Source organism: Lycorma delicatula, chromosome 2 (assembly GCF_047948215.1).
Source record: "Lycorma delicatula isolate Av1 chromosome 2, ASM4794821v1, whole genome shotgun sequence".
Lineage (NCBI taxonomy): Eukaryota > Metazoa > Arthropoda > Insecta > Hemiptera > Fulgoridae > Lycorma > Lycorma delicatula.
In genome coordinates this window covers 15,809,442-15,830,605 of record NC_134456.1, presented here as the reverse complement: position 1 = coordinate 15,830,605, position 21,164 = coordinate 15,809,442, and the positions used below count along the sequence as shown (strand labels likewise).

At 32.3% G+C, this 21,164-nt stretch overlaps 2 protein-coding genes across 5 annotated transcripts in view; one reads left to right on the top strand and one right to left on the bottom strand.

Moving 5' to 3' along the window:
* LOC142320497 (mitochondrial pyruvate carrier 2-like) overlaps window positions 1–21,164 on the top strand; it is a 69,862-nt gene that overhangs the window by 14,444 nt on the left and 34,254 nt on the right. The window lies entirely within an intron of this gene.
* LOC142320494 (uncharacterized) overlaps window positions 1–21,164 on the bottom strand; it is a 40,291-nt gene that overhangs the window by 4,281 nt on the left and 14,846 nt on the right. For 2 of the 4 annotated variants that reach the window (XM_075358352.1, XM_075358351.1), the window contains exon 4: window positions 7,667–10,037. In XM_075358352.1, the coding sequence (XP_075214467.1) occupies window positions 9,951–10,037 (87 nt within the window). In that variant the 3' untranslated portion in view covers window positions 7,667–9,950. Of the gene's footprint in view, window positions 1–7,666; window positions 10,038–21,164 lie in introns of those variants that run through there. The other 2 variants (XR_012755406.1, XR_012755407.1) reach the window with 2 other exon arrangements.

Here is a 21,164-nt window from a genome sequence, read left to right as displayed (position 1 = left end):
TTTTATTTTTTTCATTTCTATAATGTTCAAGAAATCTAGTTTTAAAGGATCTATTTGTTTTCCCTATATTCCATCACAGTCATTATACTTTAATCATAAATTTCCAATAATCATTTACTTAATTTTTTTTATAATATTTTAGGTTTGTACTCTGGTTTAAATTTATTTATTGTAAGTTTTAATAATGTTTGCGATGTTATTGGTGTCTAAATATTGCAGGATCTTGCAAAAGTACTTTCTTCATAAAATTAATGCAAGTTATATCTTATCTCAAAATTCTGTACTAGGTGGTTTTATATTAATAGAATTAAAAATATAATTTAACATAACAGAGAAATAATATGAATCTTAAATTAACTTCAATAAATATATAAATATATATTATTTTTTATATCATTAGTTCTAGTGTGTGTGTGTTTTGGGGGGGGGGGGGTACTAAGTTGCAAAATTTAAAAACTGCACATGCAGTTTTAAAATTTTGCAACTTATTTAAAAACTAACTCTGATCTACAAATGAAGCTGCATTGGTAACATCTAATTTTATGATGGTTTACACTACAGTTTTTAATCTTATTTTCATGCTTAAATGTAGTAATTTTTTACTAATTATTTTTTATTATCAAATAATGGTTTAGCCATTTCAAAACCCTGGTCTTCATCTGAAGATTATATCACTTTCATTGGTATCATTTTCCAATTTTGAATTAATCTAACATTATTAGTTTTTTGTATTCCTGTTCAGTTTTTCCCTTTTTTACATTTTTAAATTTTCAATATTGTATTATGATATGCAGTCCAGTTCTTCATATCCATCTGTACAAGTTCCATGGGCTTCAGATTCAAGTGGTAGAGAAGAAGTCTTCATAACCTGCTATTTGCACCATCATTTTAGAGTTTGGATATGGAGTATTTTGCATCTGGCTTTAACTTTTATAAAATAAACTTAAAGAACTTTAAAAATAATTAAAAATGTATATAAAATTTAAATACCTGTATTAACTGTAATTATTCTAAGCTGCCAAAAAAAAAGAAAAAAAAACACCATTATTAATTATACTGAAATATATTTGCTAACACAAGCTTGAGAATTATTTATGTATGAGGTGATTAATAACCACAGTGTAGCTTAACCAGAGAAAGGAATAAATTTATTGTTATAAAAATGTTAATTTTCATGTTACATAATAATAGTTTGAGCTTAGTCATTTTAGTATTTTTGTTACACAAACTATTAGCAGAAAATGTAAATTAACCTTATTTCACGAGAAATTGATTTGTGCTGAGCAGTTAGTTTGCCTTATGAAGTTATAAGTTAACTGCTTGCTTCATGTACATAGCAAGCATTAATGTAAAAAAAAAATTATATCAAATGTTGCTCATTCAATAGACTATAGTCTGTACAGTACATGCTAGACTGGGTATTTAAGCTGATAGTGTACATTTTAAACTATGACTCTCAGGAATTGCAAGATCCGGATATACAATATTGTATTACATCATCACCACGTTCGCTTGTATTAATGTTTTTGTTTGTTTTTGAAGTTTTGATATACCTCACAAGAAATCCTGGTGTAGGTCAGGTGACATTTAAGACCAGTTAATTGATCCACCATTTCTAATTAATTAATTGAGCTCTTTATTGTTTATTTCTAACCTCTTAAAGATGTGTGGGTGCTCAATCATATTGAAAAATTATTTGGTATCTTGTAGGTAGACGAATATTTCAGAGAAAAAAATGGTTAAGTTATTTTGTAAGAAATTTATTTTCCATTTCTTTCTATAAGGGATTTATAAATATGAACACTTCAAATAATTTTTTTCATCAGTAGTACTACACTGCGCATTAACATGAAACCTGGTTTCAAACTAAGTTCAGCTCTACCAGGTGGCTTTTCAGAACTCCATTGATGATTAGTTTGTGAATTTTTAACTTCATTTATTGAAGAAGCTGCCGATGGCTGAAATGCCATTGATATTCATCCTTCCAATTTTTCCTGACTTTCTGAAGGATTATCTGCACGTTGAACATCATTATTCTCAGAAAAACCAACTCATTCTAGTTTCATTTGCACTTCTGATGCTTTACGAAATGCATCATAGTCTAAGAAAGTGTGCAAATAGTATACAACTACAAATCAATTTTCTACTTTCTTTGGGAAACAGTGCAACATCTCTCTTACCTGTAGTAGAGGAAGATGAATGTTATTATATTTTATCTTTTGTAAAGTAAGTTTCCCACTATCTAATTTTTGTTTATTCACGATTTTATGGACATTATTCAAATTTTGGTTTCAAATAAATTATTTTATGATTTTCAAAAAAATGTTGCTCACAAGTGATTTTTGTATCATCTGAATTTGGAAAAATTTGCCATATATAATAAGTTAAATTACAATTATTTTCGTAAGAATAAATTTTGAAGTGGCCATAAATCATTGAACCCATTTGTCTACAAAATTTCAGATATTAGGCCAGTGTATACAAAGTTTTCTGGTATGGTAATTTGTTGTGTTGGCTATCAAGTTAATTCGATGCAAGGAATCATTGCACACCTAATTACTCCTTTTTTTAAACTTTTAATCAGAAATTGATGATTTTATGAGGTAAGTTTTTTTTTTTTAAGTACATGCCATTTTGATATATGTTTGCTGCAATGCAGCTGTTGCCTTTACATGCATTAGCACTGTAGTTATTCAACTACATCTATTGGCTTGCTACAGATGCCATAACTTGATTGTTGGTCTTTTTAGTTTCCTAAAATGCCTATGATTATAGACAATGCCACTGATTGTGAAATACATTTGTGATTTGTTTCTTAAATCAAAGAGGTATGAAAGCATCCAAAATTCATTGACAGGGCAAAAATGGGTTAGGGCATTTAAAGAAGGCTGTACATACACAATATGGCACAGAGGGGGTGACAGTGCTTTGAATTTTCTCATAAAATACAAAAATGAAAACTATCTGTTTTTAAGCCAAATTGCTACTGGCGACGAGACATGGGTTCTAACATTACACAAGAATCAAAATTGAGTCCATGAAATGGAGACACTCAACATCTCCCTTTTTTTTTTCTCATCAGTCTTTTAACTGGTTTGATGCAGCTATCCAAGATTCCCAATCTAGTGCTAGTCGTTTCATTTCAGTATACCCTCTACATCCTACATCCCTAACAATTTGTTTTACATATTCCAAACGTGGCCTGCCTACACAATTTTTTCCTTCTACCTGTCCTTCCAATATTAAGGCGACTATTCCAGGATGCCTTAGTATGTGGCCTATAAGTCTGTCTCTTCTTTTAACTATATTTTTCCAAACGCTTCTTTCTTCATCTATTTGCCGCAATACCTCTTCATTTGTCACTTTATCCACCCGTCTGATTTTTAACATTCTCCTATAGCACCGCATTTCAAAAGCTTCTAATCTTTTCTTCTCAGATACTCCGATCGTCCAAGTTTCACTTCCATATAAAGCGACACTCCAAACATACACTTTCAAAAATCTTTTCCTGACATTTAAATTAACTTTTGATGTAAACAAATTATATTTCTTACTGAAGGCTCGTTTAGCTTGTGCTATTCGGCATTTTATATCGCTCCTGCTTCGTCCATCTTTAGTAATTCTACTTCCCAAATAACAAAATTCTTCTATCTCCATAATCTTTTCTCCTCCTATTTTCACATTCAGCGGTCCATCTTTGTTATTTCTACTACATTTCATTACTTTTGTTTTGTTCTTGTTTATTTTCACGCGATAGTTCTTGCGTAGGACTTCATCTATGCCGTTCATTGTTTCTTCTAAATCCTTTTTACTCTCGGCTAGAATTACTATATCATCGGCAAATCGTAGCATCTTTATCTTTTCACCTTGTACTGTTGCTCCGAATCTAAATTGTTCTTTAACATCATTAACTGCTAGTTCCATGTAAAGATTAAAAAGTAATGGTGACAAAGAACGTCCTTGTCGGACTCCCTTTCTTATGTTCTTCAATTGTTACTGTTGCTGTTTGGTTCCTGTACATGTTAGCAATTGTTCTTCTATCTCTGTATTTGAACCCTAATTTTTTTAAAATGCTTAACATTTTATTCCAGTGTAAGTTATCTATAAACGCCAAGTATGTTGGTTTGTTTTTCTTTAATCTTCCTTCTACTATTAATCTGAGGCCTAAAATTGCTTCCCTTGTCACTATACTTTTCCTGAAACCAAATCGGTCTTCTCCTAACACTTCTTCCACTCTCCTCTCAATTCTTCTGTATGGAATTCTAGTTTAAACTTCTTTAACTTAATTCTCTCAACATCTCCCAAGAAAGTGAAATTCAAGCAAACAATGTCAGCCCTGAAAATCATGTGCACTGTGTTTTGTGATAGACAAGGGCCATTGGTTGTTGATTTTTTGCCTTGGGATGAAGTGATAAATAATGAGTCATATTTTGAGACTGATTAAACTGAGTCATGCAATCCAAAACAGAAGGAACGGAATGAGAAGATGGCGGGAGATTTTATTAACTTCCTGCAAATCGCAGAACATGGACAAATGTCCCTTGCTGATGTCATTCGTTGTATCGGGTGGGTCATTATTTATTTAGTGGCAGTTATATAGATTGTTGTGTTTTTATTTACGGATGGAATTGTTGTTTGTGTTCTGGTCCTTTAGACCAGTGAGGATAATTGACCGGGGCTGATCACGGGAGACTAGGTGCATATAAGCTTTGTTCTCCCTGCGTGATTCCACTTCATTCCCTTTAAGTCCTTTCAGTGCTAGCACCTTCCGGCCTAACAGAAATATGCCTTTCGGGGCCCTAGTGTTTGGAGGAAGCAATCCGTTCCTCTCTCCAAAGGGAGTCACATGTACGGATCGGTACAAAATTTTAAGTTTTGGAAAGGATGTTGGGGGTTTGGTGAGGTGAAGTTACAGGACTTTCTTCCCTCTGGCTGTCATGCTGCTACATCTCAGCTGAGCTCGGTCAGCCGAACTCCAGCCCGTGTCGGTGGGCCTCTTATCATTCTTTGTTCTTTTCTTCTTAAGCCTACCTTTCCATAAACCAGCTGTAAATATAAATTACAGACCATAAACCTTGTATTGTCCTGTGGCCCTGAAATGGGCATCATGGGCAGGCCACTTCTCTCTTCTGGCTGACTACTGCTGGGCTTTGACCTCATTCGTTGCTCTCATTTGTCTTCTTGAGGTGAAAAAAGAAGTTTGGATCTTAGAGTATTATTTACATCATGTTCACGAGTGTTGGGGAGTGGCAGTCGCCTTTTGTTAACACTTTCGTGAAATTAGAAGCTGAAATGAAGACTGTTCTTTGAAAAATCTTTAATTTTAAAATCATCCAGACATATGTTTATCCTGGAAGGGTTTGGGGGGATTGCTAGGCTGCCATCAATGTTCTAATCACATGAAATAGACACAAACAGAAAAAGCACATCCTCAAGAGGGGGGATTTGTAATCCCCCCTCTCACACATAGCTTCAAATCAAATTGATTTCCCACCATACAGTACTAAGCCAGTGACTACCACTTGTTCCTGCATTTAAAGCAGCACCTTGGTGGTCTGTGCCTTGGTAACAGTGACAGCAACATCAAGAACAACAGCCATTCAGCGATGGTTAACTTTTCAGGCAGCAGATTTCTATAAAGCTGGATTGCAGAAGCTAATCACACTATATTATAAGTGCCTAAATCTAGGTCGGGATTATGTAGAATTGTAGGTTAAGATCCAGGCTTTCAGGTTAAATTGAAGGATAAATTCTTTCAATAAAATTTGCTTGTTTATTGTATCAAAGCGGTTCTTGTAAAAAAACATACTTCATTTCTATTACCTCAACAAATTAATAGTAAATGCAAAAATGGAAAAATCTGATTAGTTCAAAATTATAGGTTAATTTATGTGTGGAAGATCATTCTGCCTACTGAAATTTTCATTGCTGTATGATTTAACAGACACAAATTTCTTCAAATGTCTACTATACCCTCACTTTTCATCAGAACTTTTTCTTATAAAAAAATTAGCTTGTTAAGGTTATGATAAAGAACATTTCAATGGAATATGTTGATTTTCAGGGGAAAAAATTATATCAGAACCATGACCATTGTTTTATAATTTCCTTGCGTTTATAATTTTTTTTTGTAGAATTTGTTTTACATTGATGTCTTCAGACAGTCATATTACAGAATGATTTGTTTTTTCCTATTTTTAGTGTTAAAAGAATTCTAATTGGATCAAGATAGTTTGAAATACCATTTCATCTTATATTATTTTATCAAAATTTAATTTATAGGTAATTTAAAAAAAAACATACTATAAACATGTAAAGACTTAAGAGATTTATAAAAGACATATATATATATATATATATATATATATATATATATATATATATATATAATTAAATAAAATATAAAACATATATGTATATATTATTATATTGTATGTTTATGTATTGTATTGTATTGTGTGTGTGTGTGTATGTGCGCGTGCGCACATACATACACTAATTTAGTATGTGTGTGTATAAAATATTGTTAAATATTTTTTATATGCATAATAAAATATTGTTAAATTCTTGTATGACAATTGTTAAACACTGTATTGACACACTGTTGAAACCGATTTATACAAAACGTTTGTGCTTTTCTAAATAAAATTGATTTATACTTATTTAACGTATTTACCAGTGAAGACAAGCAGCAGCACATTTAAACATCATTGTACTTATACATATGACTGTATTGGCTTATCCAAGATACAACTTAAAACCCCTACATAATCTTCCCTAATAAGAGGGAAGGTTTATAGTTTTCCAGTATGTGAGCAGTGCCAAAGAGAGTGAAAAATTTGTCTCTACCAAACTTATAAAAAATACTGGAATTGACTTTTAGCATACTGGAATTGACTTTTAGCTTTTATTTCTAGGTTTTCTGTAAAAAAAAAAAATAGGTAGAAATTCCAGGAGATTTTTTTTACTTTAATTATTTTTAGATCTTTTTTTAAGATTTATATTTAGTTTTAATTAATTTTTTGTACTGCAAATTATTGTTTGGCAATTAAAATGTCCGTCTAATTAGTAGTAGATTTTCATTTTTTTTTTTGTAAAACTGTTCTTGAATGATTTTCTTTCTTTCTTTCTAATAAATATTAGTCCATCTGTAATGTAAATTTCAGATGACTAATTCCCAATTTCTATGAGTGCGATAAGATCCAGCTCGCTTATTAAATAAAATTTTTTAATCCGACATGTAATAACTTTTCTTTGAAGATAGCTCTAATTTTATTTACGGTTGATAAATTTTTCCATACAGCTGTATTTTGGCAATATGTATCTAATTTATAAAATGTATGACTATTTAATTCATCCTTGTAAATGTGGGTTTAATGGTGATAATATATTTTCTGATCGTTTCATTTTTGTAAGGAACTTGTTATTATGTAAAATTATTTTTCTGGTATATCTGTTTTGTTAGTAATGATTGGGTTACTGCTTTGCAGTGATGTAAAAAAAAATTAATTTAATAATAATATTACAGAAGTTTTGAGGTGTTACTGGAAATCTAATAATGATACAGAGCTAAGGTGGGATTTTTTCTTCTTTGTTCTAGGAAGTAAAATTCTAAATGAACAACCAATGGCAGGCTTGGAAGCTGACAATGAACAGGAAACAGGTTTTTTGACAAAGATAAAGAAAGCTATTTTCGGATGAATAGCTTCAATTTATTTCATTAAAAGAATTGTGAGTTTTTTTTAATTATAGATAATATGTTTATCTGCACATTATGATGTAAGATACTGAAATAATTTTAAATTAAAATGAACAAAATTGTTTATTCAGAAATATTCTGACAACAGCCTGCAGTTGTTTGTTCATCTTTTCTTTGTGACCTCAGTTTATGTGTAAATCTTGTTGTATAGAGTTTGGTCAAAAAATGTTATAATATATACAGTTATGTCCTTCGTTATTAACCCTTTGGAAGCCATCGATTATAAACTGTTATCCTTTGTATAATTCTCTATTAACACTGTCAGTTATATTTTAATATGGTAATCGCAGTAGACTGGTATCTATTTATCTCCCTCCATTTCTTCTAATTTTGTCTTAAAATAATTAAAAAATTTAACTTCAATATAAAACAAAACTTTTCTAATATGTAAAATGTAAGAATAAATATAATAATAGAACTGGTTGAGTTTAGCACATATGTCAACAATCTTCTTTTTCTTCACCTGATTGTCTCCTTTATTTGACTGAGAAAGGTTTTGAATGTTAATTGTTTTGCTCTCTCCAAGGAAAAAGAATTTGAAGGGTTCAGTATTCTGAAAAGTAATGAAGTTTCATCGGTTTAAATAATACTACATAGAACTCGGCTAAATTGTACTAGTTAATTTTTTATTTAAAGTCTGTTTTTCCATGAGAATCAGCAATGAACATTTTATAACTGTAAACTTTTAAAATTGCAAACTAAACCAAATTTTTAATGAATACATTATTTTTAATATTTTACTTCAACATTTCAAAAACTTATAGTTTTAAATAAGATTGTATTAAATAATTACTGTTTTATTTATTATTAACTGTTTTTCTTGGAATTGTCAAGTGATTAGTATGTAACGTCTGTTGGAAACAGACTTCTTTGATTTCGTGCAGTAATTTTGTTGTGATTGTCTGTGTTATAGATTATAAGAATAGTTCAATCATTTTATACAAATTGTAACAATTTCCTTTGCATATTAGGAAATAGTTCTGTATTTAATGATTTTACAAACTTAATTTAGTGTAATTGTTTATCTACAGGATAAATATTGATATATTTGTGGAGTTTTATGTTTTTCTAAATTATAAGTTTAGCTTAACACTTTTTTTTCATTCTTTTATAAGTAATAATTATAGCTTGAACTGAAATGTACCCCTGCATTTTTAAAATTAGAATGTTCTCTTTTTTTACTGATAAAATGAAAGTTTTTCTTCATCATCCTCAGATTTTTAGTTATGACTTTTTAAATTATTGAGAAACTTCTTAAAATACAAAAATAATAGTAATAATAATAACAGTCAAAATTCCTACCTTTATTTTAAGATATTTACGTTTATCTAATTTCTTTTTCTTATTTTCCTTTTGTGTTCAGTGAAGTCTTTTTATCATCCAGCAGTGGTTACCCATACATTCATCCCATCCACCTCTTGATAACATTATTCCATCTGCAATATATCTTGTTCACTCAGAGTTCATTTATAAGCTTACGGTTTTCAGCTTTTTTGTTACCAAGAAAACCAGTAACAACATCTTTGAATGGCTTCCATGCTGCTAGTTCTTTAGGTAGGATTCAGTTTGCTGTCAAATTTATTTTCACGAATTAATTTTCTTATCTGTGGCTCAATGAATATTCCCTCTTTTAATTTGGCTTCACTAACTGTGAAAAAATCTCAGCTAAATATTTATAGCCGTCTCCATCTTTATCTAATTCTTTTACAAAATTCTTCATCAGGCCTAGTTTTATGTATAGAAGTGGTAAAATAATATGGTCTGCTTCGACAATGGGACTATTGACAATATTTTCCTTTCTTGAGGTAACCGTTTTCTTTTTGGCCAGTCTTTAACTGCATAGTTTTTACCTGTAGCCTAACTATAACGCAAACACAAGATACACATATATTTTGTAAAGCCACTCTGGAGACAAAAAAGAAGTTTTGAAATCAAGAATTCTTAGGTTCAAATCCTTGTAAAGGCGGTTACTTTTATACAGATTTGAATACTAAATCATTGTTACTGATGTTCTTTGGTGGCTGGGTTTCAATTTCAGCAATGACGAATGGTTGACCTGAGACTACAATATTACACTTCATTTACATTCATACATATCATCCTCTGAAGTAGTACCCTACAGTGGTTCTGAAGGCTAAACAGAAAAAGAAAGACTCAGATGAGGCCTTATCACTTTCAGGTCAGCAATGATTCACCATGAGTGTTCATCATACTTAATAGCTTTTAAACTTTTTGACATACTTTCATATGTTTCTTTCATTTCTACAGCATGTGCTACCTGTACAAAAGAAAACTTATTCAAGTTATGCAACAACACTGCCATTAAACTTCTTTTTAATGAATCTATAAATAAATACAAATCATGAATAACATATTCAATGGCCAGTTCAGACATTAGCCCCCCTAACATCATGGCAGTAACAAATTAAACCATCTCTTCTAAGGTATTTCATCAAATTTTCATTTTGATTTCTATAAACTGAAATTTTTTCACTTATCTCAGTTCCAAATTTTTTGTTCTGTGTAATGGTCTGTGGAAATCAACTTTTGGATAATTTCTGAGAAATCAATGGAATCAGATGATGCAAGTATCTGTTACCATAGCACTTTAAGTATGTTTGTGTAAAAGTACACCTGCATCCTTGTAGAAATCACTGCTAATACAGTTTAAATGTCAATTTTTTGTCTAAAACTATTCTTTAATTTCTATGCTGTTAAGTTTAAAGTTTATGGGAGTCATATTTGAGCTTTGTAAATAATCTTTTAAAACCAACAAAGTAGTTCATTCAAGAAAAAGATTAAGAATTAGGTTGCTACATTTGTGAATGGGTTTAGTTTTTTTTTAAATTTATAAACAAAGATTGCCTTGCAAATGTTATTCATCAAGTAGATTGTAGGATTTTGATTGCAATGTCCGTCTTATAAAGACTTATTCACGGCATTGAAAAGAAGGAATCCAGAATTGTTATGATTTTAATTCTGGCATAATTTGTTTCCTTTCCTTCAGAACAAAATGTATTCTGTGGTGTTATGTTGCAACTGGTACATGAAATGATTATGATAAGGAAAAAATTATTCATATGCTGCTTTATTCTTTCCAAGAGATTCAGTAGATATGCTCTCCCTATGGGTCTGGTCTTACAGTATCTGTTTGATCGTTGGAAGTTCACATACTTTTGTATCATTATTTAACAAAAGCATTTAACAAGATCCTTTTAATAATTTTAGGACAGATAATATTTGGAGAAATAAATGTTAAATGGAATACCATTAGTAAAATAATTCACAATACTATTAATTAATGCCCATTTTCACAATGTGCTTGTGCATTTTGGACTGTAGGTTACTTCTATGTAATATGTCAGCATTCCCACAATAACATGCAAGTCTTTTTACCTTTGTTAATGAATAAACTTGCCAGGAGCTATGTGTAGAGGTATATGTATCATTAGTCTTTTCAGTAAGTGGTGTAGATATATGTATCATTAGACATTTCAATAAGTGGTTTTTCTATCTTGTCTTTGAGTTTTACAAATTTTCCATATGTGTAGGAATGTATGTAATTTTCCAAAAGAAATGTGAATTATAAACATTTTATTTTTTGTAATATTTGCTAAGCTATTTACTAAATTATGGTTCAAACTAATTTTATTTACAAACTTAAATTGCTGAAAAGTTTTAAATTGAATGATAAATAAAAGCTCTCATGTGATCGATTTTATTAATTATGTGTGATAATTGAATCCAAAAAAACATGAAATTACATTTTATATATATATATATTTTTTTTTTCTATATATAAACCAAAAACAAAAGAACTTATTCTATAAAAAATTATTTCCACTGCATTTACAGTATTTGCCATTATTTTTTTATTTTAAGTTCAATTTTCATATTTGTATATATTATTATTAATTTCTTTGTCTCTGTGCTGTTTAAAAATGAAAATATGCTTCTAGATGCTTGAACTTTTTCTGTTGGTGGAATGGTAATGTATGTGTCTTTTTTGGGAAAGATTTTTTGAATCCTGGTTAGGGTATTTTTTTCATCTACTCTTTCCTCCTATCTTTAATATTAATTTTTGTATATGTTGTTTTCTCAATGCTGATTTTAATTCTACAAAAAAATCACTTTATTGTAGTTTTTGACTTTGAAGTTTTAAAATTAAAAATCAAAAAATTACTTATTCCCATAGCAGCCGAGCATAGTGATTTGAATTTGTTTGAATACTTTTGTGTTTATATTTTTTTCCTTTTCGTGTGATCCATATCTAATGTTTATTATTTGTTTTTAAATAAACCACTGAATTTTGTATCAACTGATAGATTGTAAAGAACGTTATTAAATTAGTTAAAAGGGATTTTTTTCACAATATTTCATATTTCCACTATAATTATCATAATTGATTTGACTTATTTTCAGCCCTTCATTCTCAAAACTACTTTTAACACTCAGCTGCGAGCGCTAAACATAATTTCAGAGGTACTCCAAAATGCATAAACCACGATTGTTAAGGTGACAATACTAGGAAGGGCAGGTAGTCACTAAGATCAATTAGAGGGAGTTCAGCAAACATAATCTAACCTCGTGTAATTATCCCTACATATTAAATTGGTGGATTGTTAGGCCAAGTCAATAATTGTATACAATAACTGAGTATGAAAATAATGTATATTACTAATAGTACTGAATTATGAAGTTTTTTGTGAGTACCCTCACAAAAAACTTCATACGTACCTGCGAGGTACATAACTCAAACGAAAAGTGTCATATTGAGGTTATTTCTGAATCATTTCCATTAATTTTTTTTTTGTCTTCAGTCATTTGACTGGTTTGATGGAGCTCTCCAAGATTTCCTATCCATCGTTTAATTTTGGTATAACCCCCCCAAATCCTACATCCCTAACAATTTGTTTTACTCCCCCTGGACGGGGAGTCTTATTCTTTAAGACTTTGGGGGTTGGCGCCCATGGGCCTAGCCTCTGCAACCTTTCTTCCCACTATACAGTGAGCTGCAGAACACTTTACACTACACACATATATTACACCAGGAACACTACATAAATTACAACATACACACTTACACAACAACATCCTACACTGATATTTCTTACATTTACACTCGGTGGTGTTGCGACATCTTACGAAATGCAAGCGTAACCCAAGGCGGGAACAAATCGTGCCGATGGGTGAATGGCTCTACGTAGTAAGTCTCGAACGATGTCCTCTGGGCACCAGGGCGAACCCAGTTGTACTTAGCTCTAGCTCCAGTACGCGTGCGCTCTGCTGGAGTGGTCCATTTTTCGCCGGTACTTGTGGGACCAAAATTTCTGTTCCTATATTAAATTCCAAGATGGTTGGTGGTCCATCTGAAAAAACCACCAAATTAAGTCTTGTGAAGAGACCTCGATCAGCTTTGTCTGAAGAGGATAAAAGTCCTACCGAAGAGAACTGCAAATCTTTAGACTTGAAATATAAAAATATTAGATTCGTTGTTCTCCGAAATAGTCAGGAAGGTGGCTCCCTCCAAAAGGTTTCACCTTTCTTAATAAACAAAACTGTAACAGGTGCAAGTGGCTCCCCGAAGAACATCAGGAAATTACGTGACGGATCGATTCTGATCGAAACATTCAACGACGAACAAAGTCGATCTATCTTACGTCTCCGTAATATGGTGGTATAAATATAAGTGCAGAAAGCCACAAAACTAAATACAAGCTGGGGTGTAATTTTTTGTCGAGACTTTTTAGATATAGATATCACTGAAATAGTTGACGAGCTTTGCCACCAAGATGTTGTTGAAGTGAAACGTATTATGAAATGGCAGAACGGAACAGAAGAACCGACACCGTCTCTTTTACTAACATTCAATCTCCCTGTTCCACCAGAGAAGATTAAAGTGGGTTACCTCTCGGTTCGGGTACGACCATTCATACCCAACCCACGGCGATGTTTCAAATGCCAAGGTTTTGGTCACACTACAACATCTTGCACGAAAACTGAGATCTGTGCTCGATGTGCTAAAGAAGGTCACAATGACACTAACTGCGAAGAAAGTGAAAAATGTGCAAACTGCAGTGGTCCACATACAGCCCGCTCCCGAGATCGCCCAATCTTTAAAGAAGAAAAGGCAATTCTCAAAATCTGTACGGAGCAAAAGCTATCTTTCCCGGCCGCACGAAGAGAATACAAAAAGTTAAATAATTCACGAAACCTGGTTAAACCAGATGTATCTTTTGCCACCGCTACATCGAAACAAACTCTTACAAACGTTAATAATCAGCAGTGCGGATCCTGCAATGAACTTAAAAAACTTGTTCAGATGCTTTCTGATCAAGTAGCTTCACTTACAGCCACTATCTCAGAGCTGACAAAGATGAGTAAAAAGTCTTTCGTCGCAGTTAGTGAATCCAACAGTGTTATACATACGAAAGTTCCTGTTACTTGAGATGCATACTTGAGAATGCAAACAGATATATCCCACAAACATCGGGTAATCCTAGACGTCCTTTCGTTCCATGGTGGAACGATGATTGCAAATATGCTATTAGGAATCGACGGCAGGCACTACGCAAATTTAATCGTAGGCCTACAACTGAACATCTAAATTTATACCGCAGGACTAGAGCGGTGTGTCGTCGGGTATTTTTGAACGCTATGAGGGATTCATGGACGAAATACGTGAGCACTATCTCACGCACTACTCCCACGTTTACTGTGTGGAAAACAATTCGTGCAATTTTCGGATCACCGAAACAATCTATTCTCGGTCTTATTGATGAATGAGAACTCCCCCTCAACACCTTCGGCAGTGGCAAATAGTCTAGCAAAATCTTTCCGCTCGGTGTCTCTCACCTCATCATATAATAACGATTTCCAAAGGTACAAGATACAGATAGAAGTATTATCATTAAACATTGGTGATTCGGTTGGTGAATTAAACACCCCATTCGTATTTAAGGAATTGTTACATGCACTTAAAAACTCACGGGACACTTCCCCTGGACCGGACAACATTTGCCTTTCCATGCTTTCACACCTTCCTAATTCGGCACTACAACAACTTTTGAATATTTTTAACGGTTTATTCTCTGAACAAGTCTTCCCACCCGGCTGGTCAGAAGCATTTATTATACCAGTACTAATACCTGGTAAAGACCAACCAACCCCTCAAGCTACCGCCCTATTTCATTAACAAGCGTTTTGTGTAAAATAATGGAGAGAATGGTAAACCGCAGGCTTACATGGTACTTGGAGAAACATGGGTTTCTATCTCCAGAACAGTGTGGTTTTCGACAAGGACGATCTTCCATTGACCATTTAGTGTCACTGGAAACAGCCATACAAAACGCTTTACTCAATCGCCAACACCTCTTCGCTATCTTCTTTGATATAAAAAAAGGCGTATGACACAGCCTGGCGACGTAGTATTCTTAACACCCTCAAAGAATGGGGAATCAAGAGCAATATGCTTGCTTTTATCCGGGGATTCTTAAATCACCAAACAGCTCGTGTTCGGGTGGATGATTCGCTCTCAGATAGTGTCATCTTGGAGAATGGAGTGCCTCAAGGTAGTGTATTAAGTGCCACCTTATTTTCTGTAGGCATAAACAGTATTACCAATTGTGTGCAGGCAATTGCAGAAATAAGAGCAATCAGTACTCGTATTGAAGAGAAAAATACAGCGGGACACGTGTAAAACGGGTCGAATGAATGAGGGAAAGAGAAAAGAATAGTCGAGCAAGAAAGCCATTAACTGATGCGATCAGAGAAGCTAAGATAAATGCATGGGAGACGTTCATTGCTGATCTTGATGCTGACTCTTGGGGGGGAGCCTACAAGGCTGTGATGGACTGAATTGGTAGACATGTCCCCCCCTCCTCTACCTGGTGAAATGGCGATTGAGAAGATGAAACAATTATTTCCAGTTGTAGAGACCGAATGGAGGGAGATAGTAGTAGTGCTTGATGAGCTTAAATCTACGGTAACCACCTTATATTCCAACAAGTGTCCGGGAGCCTGACTCGGTTCCAGGCAGCCCATTACTGCCTTTGAAAATTTGCCACCATAGGCTACAGCCTAGCTAGCATATTTAGAAATCCACCACTGCTCAAACCCCCATGGTTGGAACACTAAAAATTTTAAATAGAAAGAGTAAGGTTGCACATCATTTTTAAATGATGTAGATATAAAAAAATTTCAAAATATTAAACAGACAGGTTGACAAATATTTGCAGGCACTTATAAATAAAAGATTCAAAACCAACCTCAGATCCAAACCCCCAAACCTGTAGACACACATTAGTACCACTTTCAGTATGCAGGTTGGGAAGATTTGATTTAGTGTTTATCATCATATCTATTACAAGATAAATAATAAACTTGCATCCAGTCCGCACTATAATACAATTGATTTGCTTTTATGGAAAGAAATAGTATACGATTAAAATAAAGAAACAACCTGTTTTCTGTGTAACTTTGTTTATTAGATTAAAAAATAAATAATTTGTAATGTACATTTGGAAATTAATCAATAATCAATCTGCTTAAATATTTAAGTGAATGTTATAGTACATAATTCTGAAATTGTTTACATTAAGAACAAAATGTTATTTATTTATACCACATAAAAATCACAATTTATGTATTATAAACATATTTCACAAAGAATACTTATAAGTCATATAAACTTATGGTACCAAAATTTTAGCATATTATTCTGAAAAATTGTTAATTTCTGTTCTTTCAGTAACCTTACAAAAGTTGTAAGTTCAAAACCTTAAAAAATCTTACAAAAGTTGTAAAGAATAGAATAGAAGGCACATAATAAAAAATCTGTAGCATACAACAGGGTGGTTTAAAATGGAAAAATGTTTGTGTAAAATTAATAATCCGAGATAGAATGGTGAAATACAAGGATTATGTAATTTCATTTTATAAAAGTAATCGGCATAAATAATAAACTTTTTAACTGAAGAGACAATTTCCAATGATTTTTCATAAATTAAATTTATTTGGCATTATCGAAACCAATAAAAAAAAAATCTGATGTGGTCACCAAATGACTTCCCTGTTGGCTTATTAAATTACATATATACTTTTTTGCTACACTTCATTTGAAAGTGAGATACAATCCTCCAATTTTTTAATAAAGTGGACAGTTACATAACTGCTAAAACTGGAGGACGTATGCACAAATTAAGATCAGAAGAATTACATCAAACCAAAGACCAATTAAATGATCGGCAACAAAAAACAAAATGAAATTTTGATGAACTCCGAGTTAGGGACAATATTGCCCGACAATATCAAAGGAGTAATGAACTAAAAGATAAGAATTTTTGCATTTTATTAAACATTGGGCATGTACGCCTCAGTGGATTTGTTGTTCTTGTGAGGGTCTATTTTTCAGTCACTCTGTAGTTAACTTTAATGTAGATAAAATTAAACAGAAATTAAAATAGAAAATCCAAAAATAACAAGATTCTAAATTATAATTTTCAATTAATATTAAATCAGATATCTCACAAACTCTATTACATATATACATATGTAGTAATACCTATTAACTTACACATACACATTTTAGAAGTACATAAAATTTTATTTCACTAATAACTTCTGATTTTTTTTATTGTTATTACTGAATAATTATTTATTGCAAAAAAATTTCAACATCCTATGGCTAATCGGTTTTGAGTAAACCGAGATACATACATATGTAGAGACATCATGGCAAAACTACAAATACAGGCATGGTCAAAATGGATATTTCTGTTGAAATCTGAAAACCAAACTTTTCGCAATCACAATACTGACAAGACTGTTGATTCTGATCCCCTTTAATTGTGTTCATTGTAATCATAAAGGAATGGAAGAAAACATTGAAAACTAAATGTGGTAGAAAAAAAGGTTTAGGTTACAAAAAAGATAATCTAGGGAGATACTGTTTTACCTTTATGTAAGATCAGGCAATGATTACAGACAATTTTGAAGTAGCAAAAATTAAAATAGAAACATTAAGTCATCACAGGAAAAACACGATTATCTATTTCCTACAACTATTCGATTATCTATTTCCTATCAATTCGTAAGTCAAAAAAAAAGAATAATAAAATCATATATACAAATCTATTAAAATATATTGAATATATCAGTGGCAACAGAGTATTTTTTTTATTTTAAAGATTCTTAATTTTTTTAGGGAGGTTTTTACCTTGGGAAAAAAAAAGACAAGCAAGCAGTAATCAACCGATAGGAATTTCTATCAACCATCGTAGTTACAAATAATGTATAGTAATTTAAACTGTCTGTTCTAAAACCAAACATGGTGTTGGATGCCCCATATATGTAAATGGAAAAGTCCATTAATGGAAACTGTCAAACATGGTTAGTGTTTAAATGGCAGAAGTTATTGCCATACAGCAATCTGTTCGCTACTCTGAACATTTCTGTGAAGAGATGGTGCTTATATGTTCCGTTTCGTTAAGTGCATTTACTGCAATTCGCAACAAGAACATTAACCCACCTGAGTTGGTCTAGTGGTGAACACATTTTCCTATATCAGCTGGTTTGGTAGTAGAGGGTTCCAGCGTTCAAGTCCTAGTAAAGTCGTTATTTTTACACGGACTTGTATTTTAGATCGTGGATACCACCAGTGTTCTTTGGTGGTTGGATTTCAATTAACCACACACCTCAGTCGAATTGAGACTGTACAAGACTACTCTTTATTTACACTCGTACATATCATCTTCATTCATTCTCTGAAGTATTATCTGAATGGTAATTAACTGGAGGCTAAACAGGGACAAGAACATTAATGATGTCCTTATTGCAAACATCCTGTCCATTTTATATATTTTAAATTGATGAGGACAGCGATGTGTATTTGTATGGACTTCAGGAAATGTTGGCATTGCAAGAAATGAAAGCGCAGATGAAGCTGCCAGTACAGCAATAGTCTGTGATAACTTGGATATATTTCCTGAACGAGTGGCTGATGTTAAAAATTGTCTAATACTATAAGAAACAGGTAGAGTAATAAATGGAGAAGATTAAATACAAAACTAAATGCAGTTAAAACTTTTTCATATAAATGGAAGAGTGACGTGAAGTAAAACTTGCCGAGAACAAGAGGTGGTGAGCAGACTTACAATTGGTCAAACACGAATAAGAAATTTATATTTGTTAACCGGCGAAGAAAGACCAATGTGCAGTGTTTGTAATAAAGCACTTATAGTCAAGCATCTAATGGAAGAGCATACCATATATGAGAACCTCAGTAAAGGGTTCGGTTTAAGAACTAATTTTGCTGCTGATTTGGAAGATGGAAATAAAGAAAAAATAGTTGCGTATCTGGATGCCAGTGGACTATTAACAAGTCAATAAGCAGATTTAAGCCGTGTTAAGGAATCTCTAAGTGAAGTAGTTTAATTCTATAGATAAAAAAGGGTGTCTTGAAGCGTGGCGTGTATAGGGTCGGGAGGTAGCCCTCTTGCCTAGGACACTCAGGCTCGCCTGCATGCATGAGTGGAGGAGTTGGGAGTCAGGACATATCCAAAGATGATATGGGGGACCCTCGAGGGTGGACAGAGACTACAGGGCAAAAGGTATGCACAAGACATGCCTAGAGCCAGGTAGGTCAGGACCGAAAAGGGCAGCCTCCCCGCCAAGGGGTTCTTTGGCCATCCTGAACAGGTGGTAAAATTGCTCCTACGATGCAGGGGAACTCTGATGGATTAAGTTTTACGATATAATTTATAGAGGGGCAATCAACCGCCACGGCATCCTGCAGCGACTCATGTAATGCTTAATGACAGTTCCAGTTAGCCCAGGAGTGCTTATAAAGAAAAAGGAAAAAAATTGTATAGATTGGTATGGTGAAGACATACTTTTTCATTTTTATTTTGTGTTTTATTTATTTTTGCATTTTAATATAGGGGCCCTTTACACCCTGTAAGTGTTCTTAGTGTCTAATATATCTGAGTGCCTAAATGTTTTGTGTTGTTTTTACATAAAATGTAAGGGCCCTTTAGACCCTTACATATGATGAACCTGATGGTGATTTAAACCTATTTTAAAGAGTGTGACAAGAGCTAATGACTGTTGAAGTCGATGCCCATATAACAAAAAAATGTTGATGAAAATAATAATAATAATAATGAAAAAACTAGCTAAACAAGAACGTTATGACGAGCAAAGTTCACATTGTAGGTAGTTTATGAATTAGATGGTAAATGAACAATCTCAAAAAAATATATATGAGTATGTGTATGTAGTAGTGGAGATTTATGGGTTGAAGCACAAACTTTAATGAATTGAATTAATGGACTGAGAGTCTGTCATTGTGTGAGCTGGGTTTGAAATGAATTACTCATATCGGTCAGTTGAATAATATTACAAAAATAATACGAGTAATATTAAAAAAATTTCTGTAACAACAAATTTTTTTTACAGTAATAAAATTTCTGTTTAGCCATGGGACTTCCAGCAGGGACTGCGTGTGAGGCTAGAGTGATGAGATATATGAGCACCTCATGGGAGGCTAGACCAATCATTACCATCACTGGTAACAAACAGGATGCCCCTAGGGCGCTGTTTTAGGAGATGCAATGTGGTGCTGTTATAATATCTTTGCTCACAATCATCCGATTTTCAAAATTCAAATGGAGAATATATATATTATAAATTATAAACTTATAAAGGTACATATTACACAAAGCTGCACTAGAAAGCAGCACTTTTTCAAATAATGATAATGAATAAATAATTCAAATCCACATAGTACTGTAACACTGACTGGCCAAGTCACATGTATTTAATCTGGTTATATATTTAATTTAATTTTTACTAAATTTGGCATCATATTTTATACATGTCGTTTTTAATTTTATTTTAAGTTTTAATTTCTAAAACTTATATTTTAATTTTTAAAATATCAAAATATTTATATTTTCTTGATAAAACAGTTAAAATAAAAAAATTACAACTGAAGATGTGGGTTTCCACAAAACGTTTTTGTAAAAATATAAAATAAGGTATAAATGTTTCTGTACTAGGATGGATCAATTTGGTTTATAATTTGTATATTAGTGCAGAGGAATATGGGTCTTCAAAAAATTGACTTTAAAAAGATCATTGTATATATATCAAAGAAATGTAAAGAATATACACTTCACGAAATGTATGCAGATAACCCAATGCGTCCATTAATTAATTTCACTCCTTGTTATTTTATTACCAAAATAATAAATAAAATACTCAAGATGAAAAATCAATTTACTTAATAAGTATATTATAAAAAATGGGTACAACTTACTTAACAAATTAAATAGTTTAATAGTAAACAAAAGTCCTAGAATGATAAGTTATGATATAAATAACATGTACCCTAGTATCCCTATAG